Source organism: Marmota monax, unplaced genomic scaffold (assembly GCF_021218885.2).
Source record: "Marmota monax isolate L192 unplaced genomic scaffold, Marmota_monax_Labrador192_F-V1.1 WCK01_AAM20220418_F8-fsc00041, whole genome shotgun sequence".
NCBI lineage: Eukaryota > Metazoa > Chordata > Mammalia > Rodentia > Sciuridae > Marmota > Marmota monax.
In genome coordinates, this window is record NW_026695238.1 from 3829712 (window position 1) to 3841813 (window position 12102).

The 12102-nt window shown below is 50.3% G+C and overlaps 1 protein-coding gene across 2 annotated transcripts; it reads left to right on the plus strand.

Moving 5' to 3' along the window:
- Window positions 1-4749: 4749 nt before the first annotated feature.
- On the plus strand, window positions 4750-11979 carry Dnajb2 (DnaJ heat shock protein family (Hsp40) member B2). 2 transcript variants are annotated; one of them, XR_009226285.1, is made up of 10 exons: window positions 4750-4861; window positions 5211-5310; window positions 5847-5956; window positions 7084-7137; window positions 7302-7424; window positions 8283-8375; window positions 8588-8690; window positions 8830-8900; window positions 9746-10874; window positions 11084-11979. XR_009226285.1 is itself a non-coding variant. In XM_058577465.1 (10 exons), the coding sequence occupies exons 2-10, from the start codon at window positions 5246-5248 to the stop codon at window positions 11092-11094; spliced, it is 837 nt and encodes a 278-aa protein (XP_058433448.1). In that variant the 5' UTR covers window positions 4750-4861; window positions 5211-5245; the 3' UTR covers window positions 11095-11979. The 2 variants fall into 2 exon arrangements, 1 of the variants encoding a protein (XP_058433448.1); XM_058577465.1 differs by having other exon boundaries at window positions 9746-9952.
- The last annotated feature ends 123 nt before the right edge of the window (window positions 11980-12102 follow it).

Genomic DNA, 12102 nt, shown 5'->3' on the forward strand with positions numbered 1-12102 from the left:
AGTCCATACTGTCTTGTTGCATTCTGAAATAGGTACAGTTACTATGTTATCAAAAGGGGGACTCCATGGGAGCAAGGCCTTGTTCCTCATTGATAATATTAGACACTCAGTATTGTTGAAGGAACTTGTTACTTGAATAGAGGTGGGGACTAAAGCTCAAAGAAGTGATGTGACTTACCCAAGTTTACTCAGCTAGTAAATGCAAGGAGGAGGAATTCAAACTCAGATCAGACCAAGCTAAAGCTTGTGCTGCTGCCTACCTTCCCTCAGATGTCTTCCCTCCTGCCCACAGTGGTTCCTCTGGCCTGCCAGGTGCCTGATGCCCAGACAGTGACTCAGGCACCTCCAGGGCAGGGAGGGAATGATGCTTGACTCTGCCCTGCCCAGGATCTGGGGGTGGGGAGGGCATCAAGGGAGGGGGCAGGAGCCAAGTTTCTGGGCCTAAATTAGGACAGATGCTTCTCTGGGGACAGGTAGCAGGGCTTTTGGTATCCTTTGGAAAGGGTCCTCTGACATCTCATAGGAGGTGGGGTAAGGGCCTGGGAGAGACCAGGAGGGACGGCTAAGAGAAAGCTGGGACTGTCATCTGCCAATATGGCTTGGTATCAGAGAGGCAGCCAATCTCCCCTCCTGTCTACTGTATCAGCCAACCCACCCCTGGCAGTTGTATGGCTATCTCTTCTTGTCAGACTCCGAAAGTCATCCCAGTGTATGCATGCTGGCAGGCACTGGCAAGCCTGGGTTAGACTGGGTGTGGTATGGGGAGGTGGCAGCTGGGAGCGCCACCCAGCCTGGCTCCTGGGGACTCTCTCAATGCAGGGGAATGCTTTCATCCCTGATACTTCTAAAGCCAGGATATAATTACCTCCTGCAGACAGACACAAGAGGCAGCTTCCCAGCATTGGATCCCACCCAACAGATTTATTCCCTCACCTCTGCTGTGTCAAGAACATGTGTGCCTCTGGAGCTTCGTCCTCACCATTTCCTTCTGGACTGCCACCTTCCCCTCCCCACCTCACTGTTGCAATTCATTCCAGCTTAGGTCACAGCCATCCGGAACCCATGCAACCCCCAGGACCTCTCCCTCCTCTGGATTCTGCCAGCCCCTACCATCTGTCTCCACCACTCATTTGGCCCTTGGCATGGGCTGCCTTGTACAGTAGCATGTGGCTTCTTATTAATGTCCTAGTTCCCAAACTAGGGTTTTAAATTTTATATGTATTTGAATAGACATTATGTGCACATCCTTCAGGATTCAAAAGGTACCAAAGAAATCTGTGAACTGCAAAGATAAATCTCCTTTGTCTTGTTCTCCTCTTGGAAGACACCACTGTTAACTTTTTTGATAGTGTTTTCTTTTAGAGACATATAAATACCTCTCATGTGTATATATAACATTTAATATACACTGTGTTCTACATCTTGTTTTTTCATTTAACAATCTAGAAGATGGTCTTTATCAGTACATGTAATGATGCCTCATGCTTTTGAAAATATTCCATCACACAGTTTACCATTGTCATTTTAAACAGTTTGCTAATAATAAGTGTTTAGGTTATTTCTAATCTTATCCTAATAAAAAGAATGCTGCAATCTTGAACATACTTCTTTGCACCTATATACAACCATAAATTCTTAGAATTGGAATTGCTGGATCAAAGACCACACACTTTTAATTTTGTTGTACCCCATATTGCTCTTTAGAAAGCATACCAAAGCCTAGAGACATGGCTCAGTGGTAAAGCACCTGTGTAGCATGCACAAGGCCCCGAGTTCAATTCCCAGCACCACAAAGTGACCAGGAAAAAAAGTTAACAGAAATTATACCAAATTACCTGCCTTCCCACTACCAACATACGAGAACATCTGAGCCTTGCTCATATGATGTATTTATACTCTTTGATCCTTGTCAATCATTCAATAAGTAGCTGGATGTGGTAGTACTTGCCTGTAATCCTAGTGACTCTAAAGGCTGAGGCAGGAAGATTCAAAGTTGGAGGCCAGCCTCTGCAATTTAGCAAGACCCTATCTCAAAATTAAAAAAAAAATAATACAAAGGCTGGGGATATAGCTTTGTGGTAGAGTGCCCCTGGGCTCAATCCCTGGTACCACACACACACACAAAAAAAAAGTAAAGTAAGGTATTTCGTTGCACTGTTTGGTTTATTTTAGTACCACAGATTGGACCTAGGGTGGCTTGGCCACTAATCCGCATCCACAGCCCTTTTCTTGTATTTTATTTTGACACAGGGTCTGGCTGAGTTGCTTAGTGCCTTGCTAAATTGCTGAGATGACTTTAACTGGCAATCTTCCTGCTTCAGCCTCTAGAGCCCCTGGGATTACAGGCCTTTGTCACTGGCAGCAGTTTTTGCTTATAATTCTTTTGTTATGAATGAGATTGAGCATCTTTTCATGTATTTTGAAGCTAGTGCTTCCTCTTCTGTGAGTTCTCTGTGCCCTTTGCCCATTTTCAAAATTACAGTGGAGACCTGAGGATGCAGCTCAGGGATACAGCACTTGCCCAGCATGTGTGAGGCCCTGGGTTCCATCCCCAGCATTGAAAAAGATTGCAGTTTGTTTTTTTCTTATTAATTTGTTGAATTTGTGGACAAAGGAAATTAACCCTTTGTTTGCTAGATGCATTCAATATAATTTCTCTTGGTTGTCATTTGTCTATGTCCTTTGACTATGTTCCAACTAGATTTTCATCTCCCTGAGCACAGGGACAGGAACTAAAACCTTTTGAATTTCTACCCTTGTATCATCTCACATATACGGAAGGTGCTCGGCAAATGTCTGTAGAGGTGAGAGAAGAAAGAAGATAAAGACAATGGCTTGGAAGATTTTCAAGTGACCCAGCCTACATTTTGCTCTTATACAAAATCTGAGTCCTCAGTCTTTGGATCAGTCAAGACTCCTGTTGTAAACAGCAGAAAGGAACTCTGGTAAATTTATAAAAGCAACAAAACAACACCCCTTCCCTGCCTCCATAAATATAGTAGCACACAGAATCAATGCAAGAGCTTGAAAACAAGGCTCAGCAAACAGGCAAGCACCAGGGCAAGCTTGGCCACCTGTGTAGGAGATACTTGCCCCTCCACCAACTTCAGTGCCCATGCCTCTCTTACAACAGATAATTGAGGCTGACAGTTTCTTCTCCAGACACTAGAGGCCACTGCAGGCCCCATGGCAGTCACCACCAGGCAGAAATGGATTGTCATCTACCTACACCTGCTGTTTGGTGACTTGTTCCAGATTTAAAGTCCCAGTTACAGCACCTGCTTGGCAGACCTTATATCTTTTGCGTGCCCTTCCCACTGTTAGAGCTGGGAAGTCTGAGAGAGCAAGCCCTGGTGTTTTTGTGGCAGATGGCCATGTGGCAGGGACTGTGCAATGGAAATTCCCCAAATGTAGATGGGAATTTCCCAAATGTAAGCAGGAGGTTCTGGTGATGGACAGCCAGGAAAACTGGACAAATGCACACCACCTTCTTCCCTCATGTCCAGCTCAAGCCCTTATCTTTGATGAAGCATTCCTGGGTCACCCATCTGGAAACACTTTTCTGGACTTATCAACAGTTACTCCTTGAGCCAACTGTGATGACAGAGATGGTTGTACTAATGATACAGAATAGGTACTGTGACCCATTTGACTTTCAAACAACCCTAGGCATTACCTATATTTAAAAGAGAAAAAAGTGAGCCCACAGAGGTTTCCTTAAGTCACAGAGCAGTGTCAGGTTGCAAACCCAGGTCTGTTTCCAAAAGCCCTGGGGATAGGCTGTTATCATATCAAGTTTTAGTCTTCCTTCTCCTTTCCTCTCCCTCTTCCTCTATTTCTTTTATTTTTTCTTTCTTTCTTTTTTCAGTGCTGGGTATGGAACTCAGGGCATCATGCATGCTGCGCAAGTGCTCTACCACAAAGCTATGCTCCAATCCCTGTGTTCTTCTTTATACATGCTGGCAGCATCTAGTATGTAGAAGATCTGCAACTAATGCTTGTGGATTGGCTGTATAGTACCTAGTAAGAGCCATTTCTGGAAGGTTCTCTAACTTTCTCATAAGGCCTGAACCCGAGAATCATTTTTGAGGTGGAACAGGGCTATTCCAACATCGGTTTGAGAAGAAAAACCTTGAATCTGGGGAGTTTCTTTTTACTGTCTCCTATAACCTCACCTCTCCCAAATGTGTCAAACTGTCACCAAGGGATTTGCATCTGTTGATTATTTAATTATCCAACGGATCTTTTGGAACACTGACTACTGCCCTATTTACTAGTGAAAAAAAGGACACAATCTCTGCCCTGTGGAATTTACATTCTAGTGGGGGAGGTGACTGTGAATCAAATAAGCAAACCAATAAATGCTAATTTGTGGCTCTGACAAGCGTGCTGAGGGAAATGCCGCGAGACGCTGTAAAAGGCAGGTCTGACCTACTCAAGGAATGTTAGGGCAGGCTCTTTTGAAGGCCAGGGCTTGGAACAGGGATCCGAAGAAGGGGAGGAGTTAGGCGAGTCGGTGGGTCTTGGAGGCAGCCGTGACCTCCGGGTGAGTTCCAATGGATTACAGAGTGTTACAGCCGAGAGACATCGGGACCAGGGCCAAGCACCTTGCTCGTGGGCTGCTTCTGCCTCGGTTTGCGCGAGTGCATCACGCCTGGATGGACTGCGCTGGCCTCAGCTTCCCAGGTCGCACCTGGGGATGACGTAGCCGCTGTGCTTGCCCAAAATAGCAAGCTCCGCCCCCATCTCCCAGCAGCCCCTGCCGTCGCCCTCCCTTCGGTGTGACGGGTGGAGCCGGCCTTCTCCCAGTCTCTAGTAGTTTCCGTGCAGCTGACGCATGCTTGTCGCACAGCTGGGCCGGGTGCGTCCTACGCAGCAGCCGCGAGCCGTGCCGCCCGTGCCAGACGGTTCCCGGCGGGGGGCTGGGGCGGGACTCCGGCACCGAGGTGCTGCTGGCCCGCGTAAGGCGGGGGCCCGACCCAGGGTGCTGAATTTAGGAGGCTTTGATAGGGCTCCCCGGGCCTGCGCATCCAGATAGCCCTGGGCACCGGCTTGCGGGGGCAGATTAGGCTGCGGAAGGAGTCTCGCTGCCGGCTGCAAGCACCGCCCCGCGGGCTCCGCTACCACCTCCGAGAGCCTCCCTTCCCCGGGGGTCTCCGCCATAGGGAGTGGCTGCTGGTACCCTTTGCCTGACTCCTTCTTTCCTGCAGCCCGGAGAGGCCTGCCTGACGACTGACGAGTTGCCATGGCATCCTACTACGAGATTCTAGATGTGCCGCGAAGTGCATCCGCTGATGACATCAAGAAGGCGTAAGTGCCTCCACTGTGCATCAGAAAACCTCCCACTCCCTGCCCCACCCCCCACCCCCAGTGCCATGGGGCCTTTGAGAGTGATACCTGCAGGAGCAAGGAGACCCCTGCAAGAATAGAAGGAGGAAGTTCAGAGAAAGACCAAGTCGTGCTGGAAGCTACACTGTGGGTCCTTCTCCAGTGCCTCCCTTCCGTCCCTTCCACTCCCCTCCTCTAGATGTGGGCTTTCTCCACATGCAGCTCAAAGATGCCCAGACTCTAGGAGGAGGGTCAGTGTTCTGTGCTGGTCCAGTTAGGGTCAGGGCAGGGGCATTCTCACTCTGGCATTAATATCTACTCATCATGTGGTTCCAGCCCTGGCACAGAAGGGAGAGAGAAGAGCTCCATGAAAAGATGGGAACAGAGCAGCCTCTGCAGCTGGGGTGGGCTGGGGTACAAGCTGTGAAAGGACAGTGGTGGGCTAAAGGAGAATGGATGGGTGCTTCAGTTCCCTGGTGGGAAGAGCCTGACCCTCCCCTTGCACCCACTTCCTGCAGGTATCGTCGGAAGGCTCTACAGTGGCACCCAGACAAGAACCCGGATAATAAAGAGTTTGCTGAAAAGAAATTTAAGGAGGTGGCTGAGGCCTATGAAGTGCTGTCTGACAGTAAGGCCCTGGGTCAGGACAGGGCCCAGCACATCCTTTCTCTCTACTCATGCCCATCAGATTCCTTCCCAAAGCCATCCCTCTGCCACCTGCCTCCATTTTTCAAACTTGGCATTTAAGTGCCCCCTTCCATAGGAAGAGCTTTGTCTCCTCCCTACTGTCTGGAGAGTGGCATGGGTCCTGACCTGGGAAGGGAGCAGGACAGGTGACCAATGTATTTGAGCCTCCTCCGTGCCAGGCCTTGATAATTTCCATGGGTCCTCTCGGGCAACCTGTGAGGCAGGTTTTCTTACTCCCATTTCATGGCTGAGAGAGGTGAAAAAACTTGCTCAGGGTCTCACAGAGCTGGAATGAGTCCAGGTGTGCCTTTTATGTTTTGTTCTGTGGTGCTGGGGATAAAACCCAGGTCCTTGCACATGCTAGGCAAGTACTCAACAATTGAGCTACACTCCTGACCCTGAATCTGTCTTTTATTCATTCATTCGAAAACTATTGATTAGAATTTTACAGTGACAGGCACTAATTGGGTACTGGGGCGGACAAGCAGGCATTGCCCTTGTCCTGAGGTCAGCAAAGATAGATAATAATCACAGAGTTGTAGCTTGTGAAGAGCATTTTGAAGGAGAGTAGCAGGGTGCTGTGGTAGGGAATAATGGGCACCTGGGTTTGTTATGGTGGTCTCAGAAGGTCTCTCTAAGGAATTGACATTCAGGCTAAGTTCTGACTAATAATTACATAGTGATAATTAGCTGATGTTTATTTTTTGCATTGCTGAAGATTGAACCCAGGGTGCTAGGCAAGCGCTGTATCACTGAGCTATACCCCCAGCTCCTACCCAACATTTATTGAGCGCTCGTTATGTGTCAAGCGTGGTGCTAAGCAGTTTACATAAATTATTTCATTTAATCCTTGCAATAGCCCTAGGAGGTAGTAGCTATTGTCCATTTTACAGATGAGGCACCAGCTGTGCCAAGGGCTAAACCCATAGCCTGCGTGCCCTGAATACCCTCCTGCACTCTGCTCCCCAAAACTTCAGTCTCTGGGCAATCTTTTGAGGGCTATGCTAGCTTGGAAGGGTGGGCCATCATCCCAGAGGGAGGGAGAAGTAATCAGGTCTCTTTTTTCAGAGCATAAGCGGGAGATCTACGACCGCTACGGCCGAGAAGGGCTGACTGGGGCAGGTAGGCGGGACCTGGGGATGGAAGTGGGTCAGGGAGGAAGGGGGAGGGCAGAGTCCTGCCATGAAAAGCTTTCTGTGAGGCTCCTGGCCATGCCATTGGTGGCTTCTTTGTCTTGAGGTGAGACACACACCCTAAGCTTCCCTCTCATGCTGTGTCTCCTCCAGCATCTGGTCCCTCTCGGGCAGAAAGTGGTGGTGGTGGGCCTGGCTTCACCTTTACCTTCCGAAGTCCTGAAGAAGTCTTCCGTGAGTTCTTCGGGAGTGGAGACCCTTTTGCAGAACTTTTTGGTGAGTGGACCCAGATGTGCTCAGAATGGCTCAGCTTCCCCTTTCAGGCCTGACCTCTGTCAGCTGGGAGGCCCTTAGGCAGGAGACTGAGAAGCTGAATTCCACAGGCAAAAGATCTTGTGCAGTGGGTGTGTGTCCAGTGAGAGCTGGGACAGAACCTTACACATGCCAGAACTCATGTGACCCACTAGTGACACTTTACAGACTGGTCTTATTAAATGACAACAACAGTAAAACATTGTTAGACTTCCACAATAACAGCCATGAGAGCAAGACTCAAAGTATCATGTGACAATAATAGTAGCATTACCCATAACAACATATACTAGGTTTTGAAAGATTAATGTCAAGTATTTTATATCCCCAGTTCTCTTCTGAACCACCTTAGAGGTGAGTAATTTTAATCCCCATTTAAAGATGTATAAACTAAAAAGAAAGAAATAAAAATTGATAAACTGAGGCACAGATAGCTTGCTTAAGAGTCACACAGCAAATGGCAAAAGCCAGGACTCCCTGCCGTTCCTGCCTATCATCACATCATCCTTAATTGCCTATGTGGAAGGAGCCATCTGCCCTTCCTTTTATGTTTCTCCCTTCCTTCTTTCCTTTCTTCCTTCATTCCTTCCAGAACTGGTTGTTCTGGAAGGAACAAAGGAAGAACAGAACTAACCAGTGAGGATTTTCATATACTACCTTCAAAAGGAACTTATTTTGTGAAGAAGTTCAGCCAAAAACAACAAAAAATCAGAAAAGTACCCAGTTGCTTAGCAGTTTGTATTTCTAGATTTATAAGCTAAGTTCACACACTTTGGGGGGAAATCTGCTCCCTAGTAACGGTTGATCTGTTTCTTGTTGCAGATGACCTGGGCCCCTTCTCAGAGCTTCAGAGTCGAGGCACTCGACACTCGGGCCCCTTCTTTACCTTCTCTTCTTCCTTCCCTGGGCACTCTGGTAAGTGTTGTCTCTTCACACTTTTGGAAGCTCTGAGTCTTGGAATCTCTACCTCATCTTGTCACTTTTTCAAGCCTGTGCCCTGTATGTAGAGTCCTGCTCTGGGCAGCTGTATGAGAGGCCTGAGGTCCTTGGCCTTTGGTGTTTTTGTGGCAGTCAGGGCATAGCCTCCCCTAACAGCTTCTCCTCTGCCTCCTTCATCCCAATGCCAGATTTCTCCTCCTCGTCTTTCTCCTTCAGTCCTGGGGCTGGTGCTTTTCGCTCTGTTTCCACATCCACCACTTTTGTTCAAGGACGCCGCATCACAACACGCAGGTGAGAGCTCCTTCTAGGGCCATGTGGGTGAGAGGTCTGAGATTGAGGGGTGGAGGTGAGAGCTGTGTATACCATAGAAAATCTGCCCTGTTCACTGTGGTGGCCAGAGTCTCTACCAGAATTGTGCTGTCTCCCACAGAATCATGGAGAACGGGCAGGAACGGGTAGAAGTGGAGGAGGATGGGCAGCTGAAGTCAGTCTCCATCAATGGTGAGGAGTGGCTCCACCACCCAGAACTTGCAGGAAGATCAGCTCAGCCCCTACAGCCCCCTCCCCATATGGCTCTTCTCTGAACTCCTGTGCGGGCTGGGCCCTAATGTCAGCCACAGGCCAGATTTTCAGGATCAGAGATGGCCATGAGAAGGGGAAAGAGTAAACAGATCTCAGCAATACAGCTAATCACTATCACATTAGTGGAGTGCCTTACATTTACAGAGAACTTTATAGTTTTAAAGCATTAACACATATCCAGTATCTCCTGTATTTTTTTAAAAAATATTTTTAGTTGTAGATGAACACAATACTTTTATTTCATTTTAGTGCTGAGGATCAAACCTAGTGCTTCACACGTGCTTAGACAAGCACTATACCACTGAGCTACAACCCCAGCCCTCTCCTGTATTCTTAAAGCATCCATGAGAACAAGCAGAGCAGGTGGTATTTGCCTAATTTTATTTGAGGAGATCAAGTCACAGCATGGTTAATGACCCTGACTTTCAAGTAGCTCCTTGTGCAAGATTCCTTCCTATCAAGCAAGGGATAAAAGGAACCAGTAACCAAACTCTGGGTGCAGGATTCCCAGAGCAGACGCCACCAACCCTGCTCCCCTCCTCCCCATTGTAACCCCATGCTTGTTGTCTTAATTAATCACTGGAATGATTTGCATATGTAGGCTTGATTGCATTCCCATTGCATAGGTGAGAAAAGGGAGGCCCAGGGAAGTTTCATAACTTGCTCAAGGCGAGCCCTAGGGGCTGATGCATGGTGCCCAGTCCTCACCGTGTGAAGGGATGGGCCCCGAGTCTGGAACCTCATGTTGGTGGTGACTCTTGCAGGTGTCCCAGATGACCTGGCCTTGGGCTTGGAGCTGAGCCGTCGGGAGCAGCAACAGTCAGTCACCTCCAGGTCGGGGGGCATGCAGGTCCGGCCAACCCCTGTATCACGTCCCTCTGAGAGTGACCTCTCTGAGGATGATGAGGACCTGCAGCTTGCCATGGCCTACAGTCTGTCAGAGATGGAAGCAGCTGGGCAGAAGCCGGCAGGTGGGCGGGGGGTGCAGCAACAACGGCAGGGGCAACCCAAGGTCCAGCACCAAGATCTGGGTGTGGGGGGTACCCATGAGGGTGCAAAGGGTGAGGCAACCAAACGTAGCCCGTCTCCAGAGGAGAAGGCCTCTCGCTGCCACATCCTTTGAACACCAGGCCCAGCCTGACTTGACTCAGGTCTTGACTTGAGGTCCGGCTGTCAGGAGAGCTGAGTGGAGCATGGCCTGAGTTAAAGCAGCCCGTGTCCCTCCACATTTCCCTCCCAGGCCTGCTGCACTCTGGTGTTGTGGATTTGGAATTTATTTGCTCAGCCTGGGGCTGATAGGTCCCTGGGTGAAGCCCAGGGTCGGGGCATCAGGGCTGTGGAAGGGGCTGAGGATGAGCCCAGATTCACTTGCTGAATGGGGAGTTTCTGAGTGGCATTAGTAGTTTGGGTTGGGCCTTTTGTGCCCAGGTTTTCTGCCACCTGTGTTGCCAACTGTGTCAAGGAAGGAGGACTTGGCCTGGGGTGCTCTGAGCCGAGTTGGCAGCTACCCTGGGGAGCAGTGCAGGCTGAGCGGCGTCTCCGCTCTGTGTCCAGCTGCAGCCCCCGCTGGTTTCTGTGCAGTGTTGAGCTCTGACTGTCTCTGTGCTTCCCTTCTGTGCTGCTCTCCTTTCTCCTACTCTGCTTTCTGCAACTCCCTGCGGGCCACATCGCTTGCTTTCACTGCCGTCTGGCTAGGACTCCCTTCTTCTTCCTTCCCCGAGAAGCCTCAGTGTGCCCAGGAAGATGCTGGGGCCATTGGGGCCATGAGGTCTTCTGGGGAGGCTAGCGGGGTGGGGCGGGAGCCTCTCAGCCATCCAGATTTGGAACCGGAGTCCACTCCTCCTCCCTTCCTCTTGCTGCCTCAGCCTGCCCCGGCCCTGGGACTAGGCAGAGGTGAGGCTGGCTAACCCTGGAGAGGTGGGGTAGGGCCAGGTGACCCAGGGGGAGGCCTAGGTGGGGACTGGATCCCATACTACTTTCCCACCATGCATCAGGGCTCAGGGAAAGGCCACAGGGCCAGCCCAGGTGTGCATGCTTGGCTCCATCCTCCACAGCTTGCTGCTGACCCTCTCTCCTGTTACCCGCCCCCGCTCTCTCCCCAGATGTGTTCTGAGCTGGATGTCCAGGATCCACAGTCGCTGCACAGTTCCAACAGGACAGCATCCTCCCCCAAGCATTGGGAGGGGACACTCCATTCCTCTCCCTCACCCATCCTGAGTGTAGAACTGGGGCCTGGGTAGTGGGTGGGGGTCGGGTGGGAGGCATCAGTAGTCTTAGCCTGTGAACTCTCTAACCTGAGTGTTTGCTGCTGTCTCTTGGGGACTACTAGTCCTAGAATGCAGTGCACCCGACCACCTTCCTGCTCAACATAGCCAGGGGAGGTGGTGCGTGGTTACAGATCTGTGCTTCTTGGAGTAAGTAGTTCTGGCGCTGGCCAGCTTGTCACTCGCTCTAGACTGGGAGATCTTGTCTTTTGATTTGTTCCTGGCAGGCTAGAATGTGGATGAAGGGGGAATGACCTGAGCCTCAGTTCCCCTGACACCTTGCTGGCCCCGGGGTCAGAGTGGGCAGGTCAAGGACCTGCAATGTCTGAAAGAGGTTCTTTTTCTGCAGGCAGACTGGGGTCTGAGGAACAAGCCAGGGGGGCAGCAGACTGAGGAAGCAGGGCATGGCCATGGAAGGCTGATGGGCGTGGGCTGGCAGAGCTTGGAAGGGGAGGCCACCCTAGCAGCATGTGACAGGAACGCCAGGCATGCTGCTGCTTGAATGTCTTTCTTTGGCCTCTGACCCTGCTACCCATTCTTTCTCTCCAACATCACAGACGAGCTGCCTCTCCTCCTCCCTGCCTGGGGAGCCCAAGGCTAGGGAGGGGACTGCTGGAGTGGGGTGTCATCAGCCCTTGTAGCACTGAGCCTCAGAGACCTATCAAAGCCAGCTGGGCTGAGCTCAAGACAGGAGGGAAACTGGAAGTCAATAAAGCTGTTTTGAGAGCTTGGTAGTATGCTGTGTTCCTTCTTTCCTAGGTGGCTCATGAGGAACCCTGTGGGACGAATGGGTGACACCTCAGGCCTCACCTCCTTTTTGCCCAAACAGCTGCAGGTGCAAGCCTTGCCAGTTGCAG